At 37.3% G+C, this 19,164-nt stretch overlaps 1 protein-coding gene across 2 annotated transcripts in view; it reads left to right on the top strand.

Moving 5' to 3' along the window:
- SMURF2 (SMAD specific E3 ubiquitin protein ligase 2) overlaps nt 1-19,164 on the top strand; it is a 159,879-nt gene that overhangs the window by 125,848 nt on the left and 14,867 nt on the right. For both annotated transcript variants that reach the window (XM_032616027.1, XM_032616026.1), the window contains exons 7-12: nt 737-820; nt 3,346-3,548; nt 5,836-5,920; nt 10,105-10,263; nt 16,270-16,462; nt 17,507-17,610. In XM_032616027.1, the coding sequence (XP_032471918.1) occupies nt 737-820; nt 3,346-3,548; nt 5,836-5,920; nt 10,105-10,263; nt 16,270-16,462; nt 17,507-17,610 (828 nt within the window). The remainder of the gene's footprint in view (nt 1-736; nt 821-3,345; nt 3,549-5,835; nt 5,921-10,104; nt 10,264-16,269; nt 16,463-17,506; nt 17,611-19,164) is intronic.

Genomic DNA, 19,164 nt, shown 5'->3' with positions numbered 1-19,164 from the left:
CAAACTCTGTATTGGTTTGCCAGAGGGGAGGGAGAGGAGGGGAAATTGATGAAATAGGTGAAGGGGATTAAGAGGTACAAACTTTCAGTCATAAAATAAGTCACGGGGATGTGATGTACAGCATAGGGAGTATAGTCCATATTGTAATAACTTTGTATGGTGACAGATGGTTCCTAGACTTGGTGATCATTTTGTAGTGTACAGATGTCAAACTACTATGTTGTATACCTGAAACTAATATAATATTGTATGTCAACTATACTTAAAAAAATTCATAACTTTTAGTAGAACATATGTAAGAGAAAATAAAAATATGAAGATTAAAAAAATTAGTTTGGGTAGGCTAAATGCTTTAAAAAGCTTTTATATACTTTTCTAGTTAAATTTAATTTTTTAAAATTATGTATAATTTTTATTTTTAGTATGGCCTTTTTCCCCCCATTAAATTCTGGAGAAATTAGTATAATTGAGCATTGTTGACATCATTGAAAAATTCTCATTTTGGCTGATGGAAAATATTAGTCACACCTCAGTATAAATATTTTAAAAGCTTCAGAATTCTAGAAGACATATTGTACAGTTCTAAAATAAGTTGAAACAATTCCTATATTCTGTGTATTGCTTTTTCAATTTGTCATTCCTGATTCATAACAGCAAATGTCTTCCTGGCTTGTTCCAAAAACATTCTATGTCCGTCTTCCTATTACTGCTTTATCTCTCAATATTTTTATTTAAGCTGGGAAGAAAGGCGAACTGCCTCTGGAAGAATCCAGTACCTAAACCACATAACAAGAACTACGCAATGGGAACGCCCAACACGGTAAGAACATACAAGTATCTTCCCATGGTCTGTGCTGTTTGCCCTCCTGAAGTCCCCTATCTGTTTATCTGTCAGTTTTACCAGATTTCCTTTCTTGGTTTAAACTGCTCTAGATCAGTAGATCTTATAGCAAATGCCATTATTATTATTATTAATTTTTGCGGGGGGGCGGTACGCGGGCCTCTCCCGTTGCGGAGCACAGGCTCCGGATGCGCAGGCTCAGCAGCCATGGCTCACGGGCCCAGCCGCTGCGCGGCATATGGGATCTTCCCGGACCGGGGCACGAACCCATGTCCCCTGTATCGGCAGGCAGACTCTCAACCACTGCGCCACCAGGGAAGCCCTGCCATTATTATTTTTAATAAAGGTTGCTTAGCAGGTCATCCTGTAGCTCCATGGCCTGTGATGGTGTTCAGTAAATATTTATTAGATGAGTTAAATGAATACATTGAGAAGTCATCTTATTTCTAGGACTCCTAAAAAATTTTTTTGAGTCCATTATTGAACGGCTGTAACAAAATATGTGTACAGGATCTCCATTTATTCAATAATGTCGGGGGATGATTATATTGTGTCCAGTAAGGTCTTTGACCAAGATAAGAACCAGATGCTCTGAGACCATATGGAGGGGCACCTGACTTAAGAGTTGGGGGCAAGATGGTAGAACTTGCAAAGGAAAACTCTGAAGGAGGAGAGTCTCTGAACTAAATCCTGAAGAATATGAGGATTTAGCCAGGTAAGGGGAGGTGATAAAAAGTGTTCAGGGTAGTGGTAACAGCTATCATTCAGTTCACCAAATTGTTATATGCCAGGCACTGTGCTTAGCATTTGGGCTATAACCATGAATAAGGCAGAAAGGCCTTCCTGGAGCTTAATGTGTAAAGTCATGGGGATGCAAGATAAGTTTTGAAAGCTTCAAGGAAAGCTCTGTAAGTAACTGAAAATGAATAGGATAAGTGGCTGGATTTCCTTTTTTTTTTCAGAATAAGAAAAAAGTTTATTTGCCACCTCTACTCAGTGTTTGTTTTGCTCCTTCTACTTTTTTTTTTTTTCCCTGAGCAGGCCTGGCACCAGACATAGAACATCAAATGCTTCTCATTAGCTATACTTTTATTTATTGGGGATTAATTGCTTAACTCATTGAACCACAAAGTTTTCTCTATTATACTGTGATTCTCAGATGAAAGCTTAGCTTATGTTGCCATTTTAAAAAGTGCTTATTTGAGAGTTGATTTCTAGTATTAAACTGCCAAGGATTATATGGAAGTCAAAGAACCTATTTTTTTTTTTTTTTTTTTTTTTTTTTTTTTTTTTTTTTTTTTTTTTTTGTGGTACACAGGCCTCTCACCGCTGTGGCCTCGCCCGTTGCGGAGCACAGGCTCCGGACACGCAGGCTCAGCGGCCATGGCTCACGGGCCCAGCCACTCCACGGCACGTGGGATCTTCCCGTACCGGGGCACGAACCCGTGTCCCCTGCATCGGCAGGCGGACTCTCAACCACTGCGCCACCAGGGAAGCCCAAAGAACCTATTTTTATCATATCTGAGTGTAAATAAATGTGTACTTGTGTCAGTGCTTTAGTGACGTCTATTTCCTTCTCATTTAACTGATAAAATTGACTTTAATTTCCACATGTATAAAGTCAATTGTGTTGTAAATGTTAGTTTAAAAATTAACTCTTAATTATCCTCTTAGTTTGGATGACCTACAAGAGACTGGAAGCTCTTTGAAGAGACAGACTATCTTTCCTTTATTCACTCAATATTTATTGAACTACTATTCTTAAATATATGCTAAGCACTACTCTAGGTGCAGGGAATACATATGGTGGGGAACAAACTAGGCAGACTTTCTTCTCTCAGTAAATATTCTAGTGGGAGAAGACAGATGAAAACAAGGATGCAAATCAGAAAAATATCAGAAGTAACTGCCATGCTGAGGAAGTAAGGTGAGGTACTGTCAAATGCCTGGGTGACTACTGTAGATCTGAAGGTCAGGAACGACCTCTCAGAGGCAACATTTAAGCTTAAACTAAGATTTGAATGACAAAAAAGAGTCTGGCCTAGGGAAAATAGGAGAAAAAATCACTCTAGGTAGAAGGAAGGGCTACTCTCCAGCACTAAAGGTAGAACGACCATGGCAAGCTTGAGGAGGAGGAAGAATGTCAGTGTGGCAGAGGCAGAGTGGGAGAATGGTGGGGACACAGGTCTGAGGTCGCCTGTGGCTAAGCCAAGTAAGGCTTGGTGAGCTCATACTCACATCTACAAATATATGCGGATTTCATATGAAATGTAATTAAAATCAATATAAAGTGATTTGAATACGTAATTGACAATCTGCTTATCACCTGGGTTTCTTTGGTGCTTTGAGGCTTTGGGTTTGCTTTTATTGAGAGTTCTTGAGTCATTATATTAATCATTCCGTTTTCTTGCAAGTGATTGTTACTGCTGTACATACATTGTCTATAAAATTCTGCTTTTGGTATCTGAGTTGAGTAACTTTTTTTCCTTGTTTCTTTTCGATAGACCAGCATCTGAATATTCTAGTCCTGGCAGACCTCTTAGCTGTTTTGTTGATGAGAACACTCCAATTAGTGGAACGAACGGTGCAACATCTGGACAGTCTTCAGATCCCAGACTGGCAGAGAGGAGAGTCAGGTCACAACGACATAGAAATTACATGAGCAGGACACATTTACATACTCCTCCAGACCTACCAGAAGGCTATGGTATGACAACTAGCAGAGGAAAAATAAAGTGTGTTTTACTGATTTCAGCTTGCTAAGAAGCCAGAAAACCAACTTTTAAAGAAGTTATTAATCTGGGTTTAGGAATTCTGCATGAAAATCAAAGTAAATGTAAAACTCCCCAACTTTGAAAAGTCTTTGAAGTGGTAGAAGACTAACAACACTTTGACTTTGGGCGAGTCGTTTAACCTTAAGCTTTTTGCCCAATTACAATGAAATGAGATGAATGATACCTCTCCTTTTCACAAAGGTATTGTGAAAAGCACATGAAACAATGTGAGACTGCTTTGTAAACAGGCACTGTAAAAAGTGAGACGGTGTTTTTCTTGATAATGGCAATCTGAAGTCAGACTTGTAATTTTCTAGACGTGCATATTTAGAAATAATTTAAAAAGCATATTTCTGATGGTATTTATATATTTGTATTGTCTATAATTTTGTGTTATCTGAGTGATTGGGTTATTGTAAATGATTTAGTCACTTCTGTGTTTGTGTGAAAGTACTATAATCTTATATAATTTCCTAAATTTTAGAATTCCATGTGAAAGATGACATGAATCTTCTCATAGTTGAATACAGAACTTCCTAAACTCTTGTAGTATGACCTCAGCTGTTCTCTCCTCTCTTGCTAAAAGCTTAACCAAGTTACTTAACATCCTTGCCCTTTCCACAGCCTCTAGATGAACAGTTCTGGGCTGATGATGACACCTAGTGACCAACATTGGGAGTTGCCTGATCTAACTTGTATTTTATTTTTACTCCAGAATGTTTTTTAAACTTACACAAATGCATCATTCTTACTTTATTTTTTAAGTATTTTAACTATTTAATTTTTTAAAAAACCCAATTTTTCCATTAATTGAGCTAGGCCACACAGGTTAACTTAAAGCACAGTGGTTAGAGCATGGGCTTGGGAAACAGATGGGTTCATATCCTGGCTTTGCTATATATTAGTTGTGTGACGCTGGGCACATTAACCTGTTTGAGCCTCAGTTTTATCTTCTGTACTATAAAGTGGGGAAAATATTATTACCAACCATGTAGATCTGTTGCAAGAAATAAATGAAATTTCATGAGAAGTTAAAATTTAACTGTTACTAATGTCCAGACCTTAGAATCAAGTATCTCCTGGCATTCTTTTTAATTGAGATTATAAGGCAAGTGGTTTGGAGTGGGGGTGGTTAATACTTTATACTTTTACAATATTTGTGTGATTTGGATTAAAAAAAATTTTTTTGTACAACCAAAAACATAGGAGTAAAGTGGGTATCAAGGCTGAAATTATTGCAGCTGTCATCTAGAACCAGTTTTAAACATTTTTGCATTTATAATTTTAAAAGTTTAAATTGATTTTTATTACAGGTTTATAAACAAATTTATACTAAAATATTAGCAATAGTTTTATTGTTTCATATATTGGAATTTTTCATTAGATTTTTTTTTTTTTTTAAAAAAAGGTAGTTCTGTTGCTTGAAAACATAAGTAAATAAAGACTACAGACCACCACCGAAGAAACCGTTTCACAGATTCCTTCTCTTTGCCCTGGCCTCCTCACTCTCTCCCCAAGGGCTATGACTTAATTTTGCCTGCGGCTTTTTTTCCCCAGTAGGCATATGTGCTCTTTAGTCTTCCTGCTCCTAACTTGATTATTTTTCCGTCATTGCTTCTTTTAGTCTATAGGGTGTCTCTTCTATATTCCATCTTTTTTGCTTCTGTTTGAGTCCAAATGTAGTCTTGAGAATACACCTCTCTCAAGGAAAGAAAAAACATAAGTTTTGATATAAAATTAGGCATAATTTAAAAAAGCATTACCAGCCTGCAAACTTTTTGAAAGTTTCTGCAAATCCCTGAGAATCTCCCCAGAGTTGGTTAGCCTCTTCCTCTGAGCCCTTCTGTTTCCCTTAGGCTCCACATTTAAGACAAATAAAAGACAATTTCTTCATGTTTGTTTTATTTAATTATTGGTACTGTGACAATCTCATTTTCTATTTTCCATTGCAACATGTTTAATATTTGAGCCACATTATAAGTGTAGTTGGCTTTTAAATAGCTGGGCTGTGACCCTCACCACCATTTATAAGACTGTTTCCAGGAGAAAATGTGTTCTGAGTTCAGAACAAGTGATTTGTAAAGCAGTTCTTTTGTAATAAAATTGATTGGTAATTCGGAGAGTTTACCTATTAATATAACATCATCCTAGTGTTTATAGCTGTTTTTGATTTGGACATTCTGAATATGTTTTTATTATTAGTGTTTCTTAATTTTACAGAACAGAGGACAACACAACAAGGTCAGGTGTATTTCTTACATACTCAGACTGGTGTGAGCACATGGCATGATCCAAGAGTGCCTAGGTAAGAACATATTCTAAATACCCTTCATACCACTGAATATCCATTTCACCTAGGATTTATTTGATTATTTAATCTTTAACTTCTTAAAATAGATGATGTAAAAGTTTGGCTCTTTCTGATCAAAAGTTTGACATTTAGTAGAAAGTCCTACTTACTTCTCTGCAACCCTACCCCAGTGCCGTACCACCCAACCAGTCTCCAGTTCCTCTCCCCCTCCCCCTTAAAAAAATTGAGGCAAAAATGTGGGTCTTGTAGGAATTTGAAAATTGACCTAGGGAAAACATACATACCCTTATAAAAACATACATACCCTTTTTTTTTAAGGGTAGTAAATTGATATTTTTCTTTCTGGTTAGGCTTTTTTAAAAAAGGTTTGTTTATTTTAACTTTATATAAGTGTATTCAATCTTCAAGTTTCATTTTAATGTAGAAAAGGAATAACCCAGTTAACATAAATTACTTCTAAATGCCAAAATTTGTATGTTTGAATTGCAGGCCTTGTTGAATGCATTTACTAACCAGAATGTCAGCTGTCTTTTAACTTTAAGAAGATGGAATGACACAAAATCAATTTAGTAGTTTAACATAGTTTCTGGTACATTTTAGTATCAAATAATACATTTTAAACCACTAGCTATTTTGAATTATTTTCTACTGAACAGATGGAGAGTGCCAAGTAGTCCAGTTGAAGCTGCAAAAAAAGGTTGAGTTCTAAGTGAAATTCTAAATCAACTTTATAAGCTATACATATACCTTTGTTGGATGAGGATATTTTATATATTAAGTGCAACATTCCTCTCTTCAAAAAAAAAAAAGTCCTATGGAGGGTCAAGAGATCTTTTTCTGCCTAAAGTTTGTACTCAGAGCTCTACTTGTCTAGAATCATGTTTTTGAATTAAAAACAGTTGTGACTGATTTTGGATTGCTTTGATACTCTGTTTATTTATAAATAAAGCTATTATAATGAAAATGTTTTCCTTTTTTTCTTTTGGTCGCGCTTTGCGGCTTATGGGAATCTTAGTTCCCTGACCAGGGATTAAACCTGGGCCCCGGCAGTGAAAGCACCGAGTCCTAACCACTGGACCGCCAGGGAATTCCCAAAATATTTTACTTTGTGATAGAGCTTAATCAGAATCTTTTGAGGGTGGCAGCCAAGGAAATGTGTTATCATTAATTATTGTATGAAGGTTGCCATTTCTGTGTCTTCATGATATAGCTGTTGATTTAAAAAAAAATAGTGGGGAGGAAATTTTTGTTTTATTAAATAAGCTCACTGAAAACAATCTAAGTGCCTCACTTTTAGAAATAAGAGTTTTGATATGTAAATTAAGTGTTTTGGGTTCTGTTTATCATGTTGAAGGTCAGTAATGAACTTTTCTATAACATAATTTAAAATCATTGGAAGGAAATGTTTAGAAGAAAAATGATTTTTTAAAAAAACTGAATGATTTACAACAGTATGAAAGCTGATCTTGAGCTGCCTTTTTTTTCCCAGTACGCGGGCCTCTCACTGCCGCAGCCTCTCCCGCTGCGCAGAGCGCAGGCTCCGGACGTGCAGGCTCAGCAGCCATGGCTTATGGGCCCAGCTGCTCTGCAGCATGTGGGATCTTCCCGGACTGGGGCATGAACCCGGTCCCCTACATTGGCAGGCAGACTCTCAACCACTGCGCCACCAGGGAAGCCCTTGAGCTGCCTTTTGAAAGAGTGGTGTGTAAGCTGGAGTTGGAAGTTGAAACAGAGAGATTTTGGCACCACAGTGGGCAGTGTGTTCTTACTCCTAAGGAAACAATGTTGGTTTTTCATTAATGAATAAGGGGTTTCTATAAAGATTTAAAAATATTTCATATTGAGTATTGAATAATGACTTTATGAAATAACGCTTTGGATTATATTTCTTTTCTTTAGTCTCTATGCTCCAAATTGTTATCTTAAAATATATTTTGTTTTGGGGGATCCTTTAGTGAATATGTCTTTTGTATGGAGGATCTTTTATCAAAGCAGACTATAAATATTTAGATTCTATTAAAATATCATTACTGTTCAATCAAAGACATTTATAAAATAGTGTCACTCAGACACTTTAAAACTAACTTTATGTAAAGATATCCAGTAAACTTAGATTTATCTGAGAAGCACCATTTTAGAATGTTTTGTATTTCTCTTTAAAATAATGATTAATGCTTTGTTATTCACTGTATTGCATACTGACTAGTCTTAAAATACAGATCTGTATTACTTTTTATGGCTGTGTAGCATACCATTTTCCTTTAATCATTTCCCAGTTCCACATAAAGAGTGTTTCCAGTTTTCTGCTTCTCCTCAATTCTTTAGAGCCCTCCCATGTATGACTATAAATTTATAAAATTCTAAATAAAATGATATAAAGTGAAATTCTGCATTACATCAAAAACATTATTCATTCTTTGATTATAAAGAATGATAATTGTTTTTCATTTCTAAAAGTTCCATTTAGAAAAAAATCTGTTCATTCTTAATAATCTCTCAGTGATAGTTTGTCTTTGTAATTGTTCTCTTTTATTATTTGTTTTAAACATTGCATATCATAGCTATTCTTTTTGATCTCTGACAGTACTTGGGGATCTAATTCCGTGGTTTTGTTTCTACTGACTCAGTAATCATGAATTCCTTTCTGAAGTGTTTGGTGATCTTTGATTGTGAGTTTGATTTCAATTGGTTGGAGTTCTGTGGACCTAAAGTGAGAATTTAGGAATTTTTTCTGGAATCACTTCATCTTCCCTTTGAGTTCTCCATGGGGAAGTTCCAGATTTCCTTTTCCAACCTTGCTGCTGGCCTGAGGCTGAGTTTCCCAATTAACCACTACCCTCTGGCAGCCCCCCACTCTGCCTGTCTGCCACTCAGGTACCAGCTCCAGTTTAATTCACTTAAAACAAATTTGAGGAGGACTCTTGGAACTTTTTCCCTTGCCTCTTTTGAGACTAGCAGTGTCTCAGAATAGTGTGTTCTTTCCAATCTTTAGTTCTGTAGCAGAAGAATCTCTGGGGCACCTATAAGCACAAGTTAAAAATCATTGTTCCAACAAATCTCTGGGTGCCCATCATTACGTTTTCACTATGACCAAGAAGAGGTTATTTCAGGAAAACTTTTTTTCTAGTTTAACTTTGAAAACATAATTTTGATGAGATTTGTTGTTGTAATTATTGGTTACAGTTTAAATTTATATTAGACATGCTTTTTTTTCATTCTTTAAGGTTCTATAAATCTTTGTCATATATAATAGTATATATATATATATTTTTTGTGGTACGCGGGCCTCTCACTGTTGTGGCCTCTCCCATTGTGGAGCACAGGCTCTGGACGCGCAGGCCCAGCGGCCATGGCCCACGGGCCCAGCCACTCTTCAGCATGTGGGATCCTCCTGGACCGGGGCATGAACCCGTGTCCCCTGCATCCTGCATCGGCAGATGGACTCTCAACCACTGCACCACCAGGGGAGCCCTTATAGTAGTATTTTAAGAATGCATGATATAGTAACAGTGGTCTTTGCCCCAAAAAGCAAAAGTCTTTTTGCTTTTTTTATTGTAGCAGTAAACCTTAGAACATTCTTCCTAAGGTGTCTTAAACAGGTTCTTCATTCACTAGCTTTATATCTTTCAGAATTCAAAATGGAGTAGTTATCCTTTAAAATACATACTGTGGTTATTTTCAGGATCACAATTTCAATAACATTTCCAGTTTTGCTTTGTTGAAGAGCTTAAAATTAATCATGGAATGAACGTTTACACAGATTTTATGGTGTAGTAAAGAAAGAAATAATTGAAGGGAAATTTTAGAAAACATTTAATTCCTTATATCACTGACATTTGGAAAACAATATTTTGTCAGACAAGTATTGAAGTACAGTTTATGTTGGCAAATGTTGTGATTGCTTTTATATTAATTTAAAACCTGAATTACATTAAAGCCCAGGAATGAACTCACTAAAAATGTAGGCTGTGTGATAAGTTTCTGAGCCATCTATGGATTGGGTTTTGAATATGCAAGTTTGTTAAACCATTGGGAATTAAAGATTCCAGCTGAACATCTCAAGTTTCTGAAACAATACATTTTCTCAGACTTCATGGAATTGTTCTGTGTCATTTACACTTGCTTGGCTCAGCAGGCCCAGCAGTGAAGTATTTTTTATTTTATATTTGTTTTTGCAGGGATCTTAGCAACATCAATTGTGAAGAGCTTGGTCCATTGCCTCCTGGATGGGAGATCCGGAATACAGCAACAGGCAGAGTTTATTTCGTTGACCATAACAACAGAACAACACAGTTTACAGATCCTCGGCTCTCTGCTAACTTGCATTTAGTTTTAAAGTAAGTTTTTGAAACTATACATGTTCAAATGCGAGTCTGAACAAGAGAAGACTGATAGATGCTTTTTGTAATAAATGTGATAGAATGTCTGCTCTCTTCAATTATAAATCACTTGTTGAACATAATTTTATATAAGAATATGACAAATTTAACTCTCATGTTTGGGTATTTTAATCCCACTGTGCTTAAGTAGGAACCTGTCCTGAAATGTTAGGAAAAGGGTGTGTATCAGAGGTGCACCGCAGCACACCTGCAGAGACAGGCTACTTTATGGAGTGGATGGATTTTTTTCCTTGAGTGCATCAGAAATAGCTCTAGGATAGCTGAATCTATCCCAGAGGATTTTCTGATGTGTCAGTTTTGTACTTCAGCTTTAAGGCTTCTTTCCCATTTGCAGGACTTAGACAGTCATTCTTACAAGTCTTTGTGAATGGGCTTGATGTACCCTGGGTTTTTTTTTAATTATTAAAATACAGTTGATTTACAATACTGTGTCAGTTTCAGGTATATAGCAAAGTGATTCAGTTTGCTATATACATATGTAATATATATATATTTCAGATTATTTTACATTTTAGTTTATTACAAGATATTGAATATAGTTCCCTGTGTTCTATAGTAAATCCTTGTTACTTATCTATTTTATGTATAGTAGTTTGTACCTGTTAATCCCATACTACTAATTTATCCCTCCCCACCCTCCCTTTCCCCTTTGGTAACCATAATTTTGTCTCCTACGTCTGTGAGTCTATTTCTGTTTTGTATATAGATTTATTTGTATTATATTTTAGATTCCACATGTAAGTGATATCATATAATATTTGTCTTTCTCTCTCTGGCTTACTGTACTTAGTATGATAATCTCTAGGTCCATCCATGTTGCTGCAAATGGCAATATTTCATTCTGTTTTTATGGCTGAGTGATATTTTAGAGAGAGAGAGAGAGAGAGAGAGAGAGAGAGAGAGAGAGAGAGAGTGTGTGTGTGTGTGTGTGTGTGTGTGTGTGTGTGTGTGTGTGTGTGTATGTATACTTGGGTTGCTTCCATGTCTTAGCTGTTATAAATAGTGCTGCTATGAACATTGGGGTGCATGTATCTTTTCAAATTAGTGTTTTCATATTTTCCAGATATATGCCCAGGAGTGGGATTGCTAGATCATATGATAGCTCCATTTCTAGTTTTTTCAGGACGCTCCATACTGTTTTCCATAGTGGCTACACCAATTTACATTCCCACGAACAGTGTAGGAGGGTTCCCTTTTCTTCACACTCTCTCCAGCATTTATTAATGTAGACTTTTTGATGAACTGTGGGTTTTTAAAAAAAAGTCAGCTTTATTAAAATTTAATTGACACAATAAATTGTACATATTTACAGTGTACAGTTTAAGTTTTGACATATTATATAACTGTGAAACCATCACCATAATGGAGATAGTGAACATATCCATCACCCTCGAAAGCCTCCTCCTGCCTCTTTGTAGCCTGTTGGTAGTCCCTCCTCCCATCACTTCCCTAGTTTCCTAAGGCTGCCGTAACAAAATATCACACACTGGGTGGTTTATAACAATAGAAATTTATTCTTTTATAGTTCTGGAGGCTAGAATTCAGAATCAGGTTGTCAGAAGGGTTGGTTCCTTCTGGTGGCTCTGAAGGAAAATCTGTTCCATGCCTCTCTCCTAGCTTCTGGTGGTTGCCAGAAACTTTACTGTTCCTTGATTTGTGGACACATTATCCCAGTCTTTACCTTTGTCTTCACGTGGCCTTCTATGATCTATTTTATCCACAAAACTTCTGCCACCAAGTGTGTGGGTTTTTTCCTCAAATATTCCAATTGTCCACGTCTGCAGACGCCATCGAGATGTACAGCGCCGGAATTCAGTCTAATACCACCTCCAGTTAGTATCAGGCCTCACAGGTTAAGGGCTCAGTCTCACAAGACTGTTCTCACTTCTGATGCCATTTATAAGTCCCAGGCCTCCTGTATTTCTTGCCAACTGGCTATAAATCGAGTTCTCATGACTCTCTCCTTGGGTTCAATAATTTTCTAGAATGGCTCACAGAACTCAGGGAAATTATTTCTTTACTATTACCAGTTTATTATAAAGGATGCAACTCAGGAACAGCCACATGGAAGAGAGGCACAAGGCAAGGTATGGGGCAGGGGCTGCATAGTGCGTCCACGCCCTCTCCAGGCGCTTCATCCTCCGAGCACCCTCAGTGTGCTCACCGTCCAGAAGCTTTCTGAACACTTGTTTAGGCATTTTTATGGAGTTGTTATCACACAGGAGTGATCAATTATTAACTCAATCTCCAGTTCCTCTCCCCTTCCCCAGAGGCTGGGGGGATGTGCCTGAAAGTTCTAGGCTTCTAATCAAGCTTTGGTCTTTCTGGTGACCAGCCCCCATCCTGAAATTATATAGGGGCCTAGCAAGTCACCTCACTGAAACAAAAAATGCTCCAATACCCAGGAAATTCAAGGGGATTCAGGAGCTTCTGTATCTTGTACTGGGGACAAAGACCAAATATTAGAACAGAATACACTCCTGTCACCTGTGTCACTCAGGAAATTTCAAGCATTTTAGGAGTTCTGTGTCAAGAACTGGGGACAGAGACCAAAGTATATTTCTTATTATGCCACACTTTCTTTCCTGTACGTCTGGGTCGAAATTTACCTCTTCTTATAAGGATACCAATTTATTGGATTTAGAGCCACCCTAATCCAGTGTGACCTCATTTAACTTGATTACATCTGCAAAGACCCTATTTCCAAATAAGGTCACATCCACAGGTGCCAAGCTTAGTTAGGACTTCAACATATTTTTTTGGACACAGTTCAATCCACACCCCATCTTCAGCCAACCATTGATTTGCTTTTTCTGTCACTATACATTTGCAGTTTTTAGAGTTTCAGATGAGTGGATTCATACAGCATGTACTCTTTGCTTGGTTTCTTTTACCCAGCCTAATTATTTGAGATTCATCTCTGTTGTATGTATAGTTCATTTCTTTTCCTTGCTGGGTGGTATTCCATTATATGGATAGACCTCAGTTTATTTGTTTACCTGTTGATGAACATTTGGATTGTTTCAGTTTGGGCCATGACTAAACTGTTACGAACATTCGTGTGGGTTTTTTTATTTTTGGCCACACTGTGTGGCATGTGGGATCTTAGTTCGAACCCGCGCCCCCTGCGTTGGAAGTGCAGAGTCTTAACCACTGGATCGCCAGGGAAGTCCAGGAACATTTATGTTTAAGTCTTTGTGTGGACATATGCTCTCACTTCTCTTTGATAAATAAATACCCAGGCTGCACAATATGATAGATTTATGTTTAACTTTTTAAACTGCCAGATTTCTTTTTGAAGTGATTGTACCATTTGACTTTCCCACTAGAAGTGTATGAGAGTTGTAGTTGCTCTAGCTAACACTTGGTATGGTTAATCTTAATTTTGGACATTCTAATAGATGTGTAGTGTTATCTCATTGTTTTTTGGGGTGGGGCGGTCTGTGTTGGGTCTTCGTTGACAGGCTTTCTCTGGTTGCGGCGAGCAGGGGCTACTCTTCGTTGTGGTGTGTGGGCTTCATTGCGGTGACTTCTCTTGTTGCGGAGCATGGGCTCTAGGCACGCAGGCTTCAGTAGTTGTGGCACGTGGGCCCTAGGGCGTGTGGGCTTCAGTAGTTGATGCACGCGGGCTCAGAAGCTGTGGCTCGCGGGCTCTAGAGTGCAGGCTCAGTAGTTGTGGTGCATGGGCTTAGTTGCTCCGTGGCATGTGGGATCTTCCCAGACCAGGGATCGAACCTGTGTCCCCTGCATTGGCAGGTGGATTCTTAACCACTGTGCCATCAAGGAAGTCCCTCATTATAGTTTTAATTTACATTTCTCTAATGACTAATGATGTTGAGCATCTTTTCATGTGCTTATTTCCATCTGTATATCTTCTTCGGTGAAATTTTTTGCCTCCTTTTTTAAAAAAACTGAGTTGTTTGGTTTTTTTTGACTTTCGAGTTTTGAGAATTCTTTAGATATTTGAAATATAAGTTTTATGTCAGCTGTATGCTTTAGAAAGATTTTCTCCTAGACCATAATTTGTCTTTTCATTTTCTTAACAGTGTCTTTTGAAGAGCATAAGGTTTGAAGTTTCAATGAAGTTCATTTTATCCATTTGTTCTTTTATGAATTGTGCTTTGGGGATCATATTTAAGAAATTTTTGCGTAACATGAGTAATAAAACTTTTCTAGTGTTTCAGAAGTTTTATGGCTTTAGGTTTTACATTGAAGTCTCTGATCTACTTTGAATTAAAGTTTTGTATCTTTAAGTTGGTATACCCAAGTTTTTTTTTGTTTTTGGATAGGATTAATACAGTTGTTTAGAGAGTATTTTTAATATATTCTGTTTTGATTTATATATGTATGTGTGTATTAAAAAACACCTTTATTACAATGTTTTATGAGAGTAGTAAATGGCGATTTGTAATTTTCATCAAAGCTGCATTTTCTCTGGATAGTTACACGTTCTAGGATAAAATTTGGCCTGGTACATAAAAGAGTCACTGTATGTAAAGTAAGTTTGGGTGATTTGTTAGAGAACTGAAAGTTATTTTTGTTTATTTTCTCATAGCTACCATTGCCCTTTATCTTTAGGTTAGGAGATTGTACTCTTGTGTCTGTTGTGTGTAAAATTAAATTCCAGGGACTTCCCTGGTGGCGCACTGGTTGAGGGTCCACCTGCCAATTCTGGGGACATGGGTTCGAGCCCTGGTCATGGAGGACCCCACATGCCATGGAGTAACTAAGCCCGTGCGCCACAACTACTGAGCCTGCGCTCTAGAGCCCGCATGCCACAACTACTGAAGCCCGCGCGCCTAAAGCCTGTGCTCCACAATAAGAGAAGCCACTGCAATGAGAAGCCTGCGTGCGGCGGCGAGAAGTCCCTGCTCGCCACAACTAGAGAAAGCCTTGTGCACAGCAACGGAGACCCAACGCAGCCAAAAAAAAAAAAAAAAAAATTAAATTCCAACAGAGTCACTCAATGTTTGCATAGATATCAATAGTGAATTATCTGACTTTTTACTTCCTGACGGTTTATTGGAATTAACTAGTTCATTATATCATAAGATTCTTTTAAAAAATTCTTAGATGCAACTTATATTATTTTTGCCAGGAGAATAAAAATAACTCTAGGCAATGTGCCTTTAAAAATTATTATTATATTTCTGCTGTACTTGGGAGATTATTTTAGTGTATTTGTGGTAAACCATATATGTGCAGTTAGAAGTCACTTTAGCACAACAGACAATGTGAATGCCACTGACTATAATACTTAAAAATGGTTAAAATGGTAAATTTAATGCTACGTATATTTTACCACAATAAAAAGACAAGTAGGAACTTCCCTGGTGGTCTAGTGGTTAAGACTCCACACTTCCATTGCACGGGGCACGGCTTCGATCCCTGGTCGGGGAACTAAGATCCCGCATGCCGTGCAGCGTGGCCAAAAGAAAAGAAAGAAAAGTAGGCACTTTATAAAGCGTTTAGACTTGTCTGTGAAGTGCTCATTTCTCTGTGCCAGTAACTTGCTGTGACCTCCCACATTCTTGTGGTCTGGACTGTAGCGTGCATAGGAGAAGGGGTCCCTGCCAAGCTGCCAGTTCAAACTGTATCTTCCAGAGAGACAGACTCTAGATAACAGGCACAGGGTTTGGCCTATGCCTGAATTTTAAAGGGAGAGATGGTAAACTACGCAGAAGAAAATGGAAACGGTATTTGGGAAAGCTGTTCTCAGCAGTTGTATAAAAGTTTTTTGCATAAAACTCTGTTATCCACTTCCGTAAGTTCCAAGAAATAAACTTTGGAGCTAGTTTATTGTTGTCAAAAATGTCAAGATAAGAATATAATAAGGCCTAGAAATGCTATAGGTAGACTTGGTTTAGTGTAGGATGCTATTTTAAATGTGTAATTGCAATCTCTCTTGTTTAAAATACTTCAATAATATTTGTTTACTTTTAGTCGGCAGAACCAATTGAAAGACCAGCAACAGCAGGTGGTATCGTTGTGCCCTGATGACACAGAGTGTCTGACAGTCCCACGGTACAAACGAGACCTGGTTCAGAAACTAAAAATTTTGCGGCAAGAACTTTCCCAGCAACAGCCTCAGGCTGGCCATTGCCGCATTGAGGTTTCCAGGGAAGAGATTTTTGAGGTAAACTTGCAAGTCTTGTTTTAAAGTAGAGAAAAATTAATTCAGTGATGTACTCTGTTTTCCAAGTATATTTTGAGGGACTCATATTTCTTTAGAATGGGAGAATTTTCATTGATTTTTTTTTTACTTGTGGGAATAAAGGCAATAATATTGGAGAGATTTAATACATAAGATAAACATTTAAATGCGATGAAGTGTGAGATGTTCAGATTGGGAGCAGCTTGGTCCTTGCAGTTGCAGATACTTATTTGTTAATGAATTTTAAAAGACCACAGATATTATCCATCCCTTATTTTCTAATTCTTCCAAGAGGTTAGGGACTCTTAAATCAAAAAATCATTACTGTTGGACTACTTCCTTAATTTATTGAAAATCTTCCTTTCTAGTGTATCCTTTTATCTTTGGATTTATAGCTTTAATAGCAACTTCAAAGTTCTTACATAATAAATGGCAGAGGTCCAAGGCAGGGGTTTCCCTCTTATTAGAGTGTTCTGGGGCAAAAGATGTTTGGGAACTTAATAATCCTTCTCCCAAAGAATGAACTTTTTTCTCTCAGGACCATTCTGACCTTGTTTGTAGTCAGTCATTTGTATTTTTAAAATAATAGAAAGTTGTCTGTTTAGTGAAGATCACATTAATGATGTTTTTATGTTCTTTGAAACCTTCTTTTTCTTACCTTTACTTTCTACTGGTGTCTGTGACAACTAACTTAAAAAAAAGTGGTAATTCTATCAGATTCTGTTCTTTAATGTGAGTGGAATCATTGCTATGGTTCATGGGACTTAAATATGGAGCTTTGCATTTAGTAGGCTTTTAATATATTTATCAAAGGAATTGGTTTCAGTAATACAGTATTAAGCTGTATCCATTTTGTTGTCAGAAGTTCCATGAGGTTTCAAACCCTTGGAGCTTATCCATTGATTTGATTGTTGAACAAATTCTACCTTATTTAAATAAACATGTTTTGTAGGTGGAATGGAGGGAGAGTTTAAGTAACAGGTTAAAAGCACCTAGTAATAATAGTATATTAAACATTTATTTCAGGAATCATATCGACAAGTCATGAAAATGAGACCGAAAGATCTCTGGAAGCGATTAATGATAAAATTTCGTGGAGAAGAAGGGCTTGACTACGGAGGGGTTGCCAGGTAAAGCCTTGATCATCAGTAAATGACATATGGATCCTTATATTTACAAATTTAAGATACTCCCTGTGGTGTGACTTTCTCATTGATATTTATTTTCTAGCATAATATTCCCTCATGTTTGCAACAGAGGGTACCCTAGTAGATATATTCATAATTAGGTTAGGATAGTACTGCTACCAGAAGAGTGTTTGTGAACTCCCGAATGGATCATGTAGTCCAATGAGACTTTCTCTGAAAACTAGCTGCAACCCTATATGGACTGTTGGTAGGGTCTGCAGGCCCAATATTTTCTCCATTTCTTTCCTTCAGTACATGTTATTCCCTCTGCTTTACATTGTCAGTAACAGTCTTGAGATTTTAATGACGTATTCTAAACTGAATACTGTTTCCCTTTGCTTACACTGCCACGCTTTTTAACCTTGTTAAAGGAATGTTTGCGTCTATAAGTATGTGTGTATATCATAAGTGGTCCTTAGAATGTTTCAATACAGAAGGTATAACGTTTCTGCTACATTCAAACATCAAGTATTTTTTTTTCCAGGTGTGAGAATTCACTTTATGTAAATGTAGCAGAAACATTATAGCTTCTGTATTAAAACATTTTAAGGACCGTCATGATAATTCTGCTTCCCCTAATCTAAATCCAGCCTAAATTAAATTTGTGTTTCCACCAAGTCCCATAATCGTTATTTGGCATTACTTGTTTTCACCTGTAGACATACTTTCATTCTGTGACCTTTTTACCTGCAAATGGATAGTTTCTTTAGTTTGGATTTTTAGCATTTATCACTTGTACATCATACTTAAGGCTTGATAGTTTCTGTGGAATGCTTATGATTTACTCATAAGTAGATTTTGAATGCTTGTTGGGAAAACTTGTAATTATCTGCTGATGGAATCTAAATTCTATAATTATATGTATAGGCCAAATAAGTAGTTAGTTTTTTGTTGTTTATTTCTTAACCTCACTACTTTTGGGGTTTGGGCAGACTAAATGGGATGTGGCAGTGAACTGCTTTTTCTGATCTTTATCCCATAGTCGAACCCAAAAGTAGAGTTTTGCTTTTATACATGTTCTAAATACTTAGTAAAACAAAACAAAAGTTGGACTTCCTTTTAAAAAACACATACATGGGGCTTCCCTGGTGGAGCAGTGGTTGAGAGTCCGCCTGCCGATGCAGGGGACATGGATTCGTGCCCCGGTCCGGGAAGATCCCACATGCCGTGGAGCGGCTGGGCCCGTGAGCCATGGCCGCTGAGCCTGCGCGTCCGGAGCCTGTGCTTCGCAAGGGGAGAGGCCACAACAGTGAGAGGCCCACTTACCGCCAAAAAAAAAATAATAATAAAATAAAATAAGAAACACATACATGCATAAAAAACATACAGGACACATTAGGTGGGAAGGTTGCTTATGTGGAGACCTCACTTTTTCTTTTTAATCTCTACAGTTTTCAAGTACGGTGTTGGCCAAAAGTTGTTTGAACGAACTTTTTGGCCAACCCAATATTAAACGTAGTGATTTGATTTAGACTCCGTCAAATGATAGGACTTTGA

The sequence above is a fragment of the Phocoena sinus genome, chromosome 20, assembly GCF_008692025.1.
Source record: "Phocoena sinus isolate mPhoSin1 chromosome 20, mPhoSin1.pri, whole genome shotgun sequence".
In the NCBI taxonomy this organism is placed as follows: domain Eukaryota; kingdom Metazoa; phylum Chordata; class Mammalia; order Artiodactyla; family Phocoenidae; genus Phocoena; species Phocoena sinus.
This window is presented reverse-complemented; position numbering and strand designations above follow the sequence as displayed.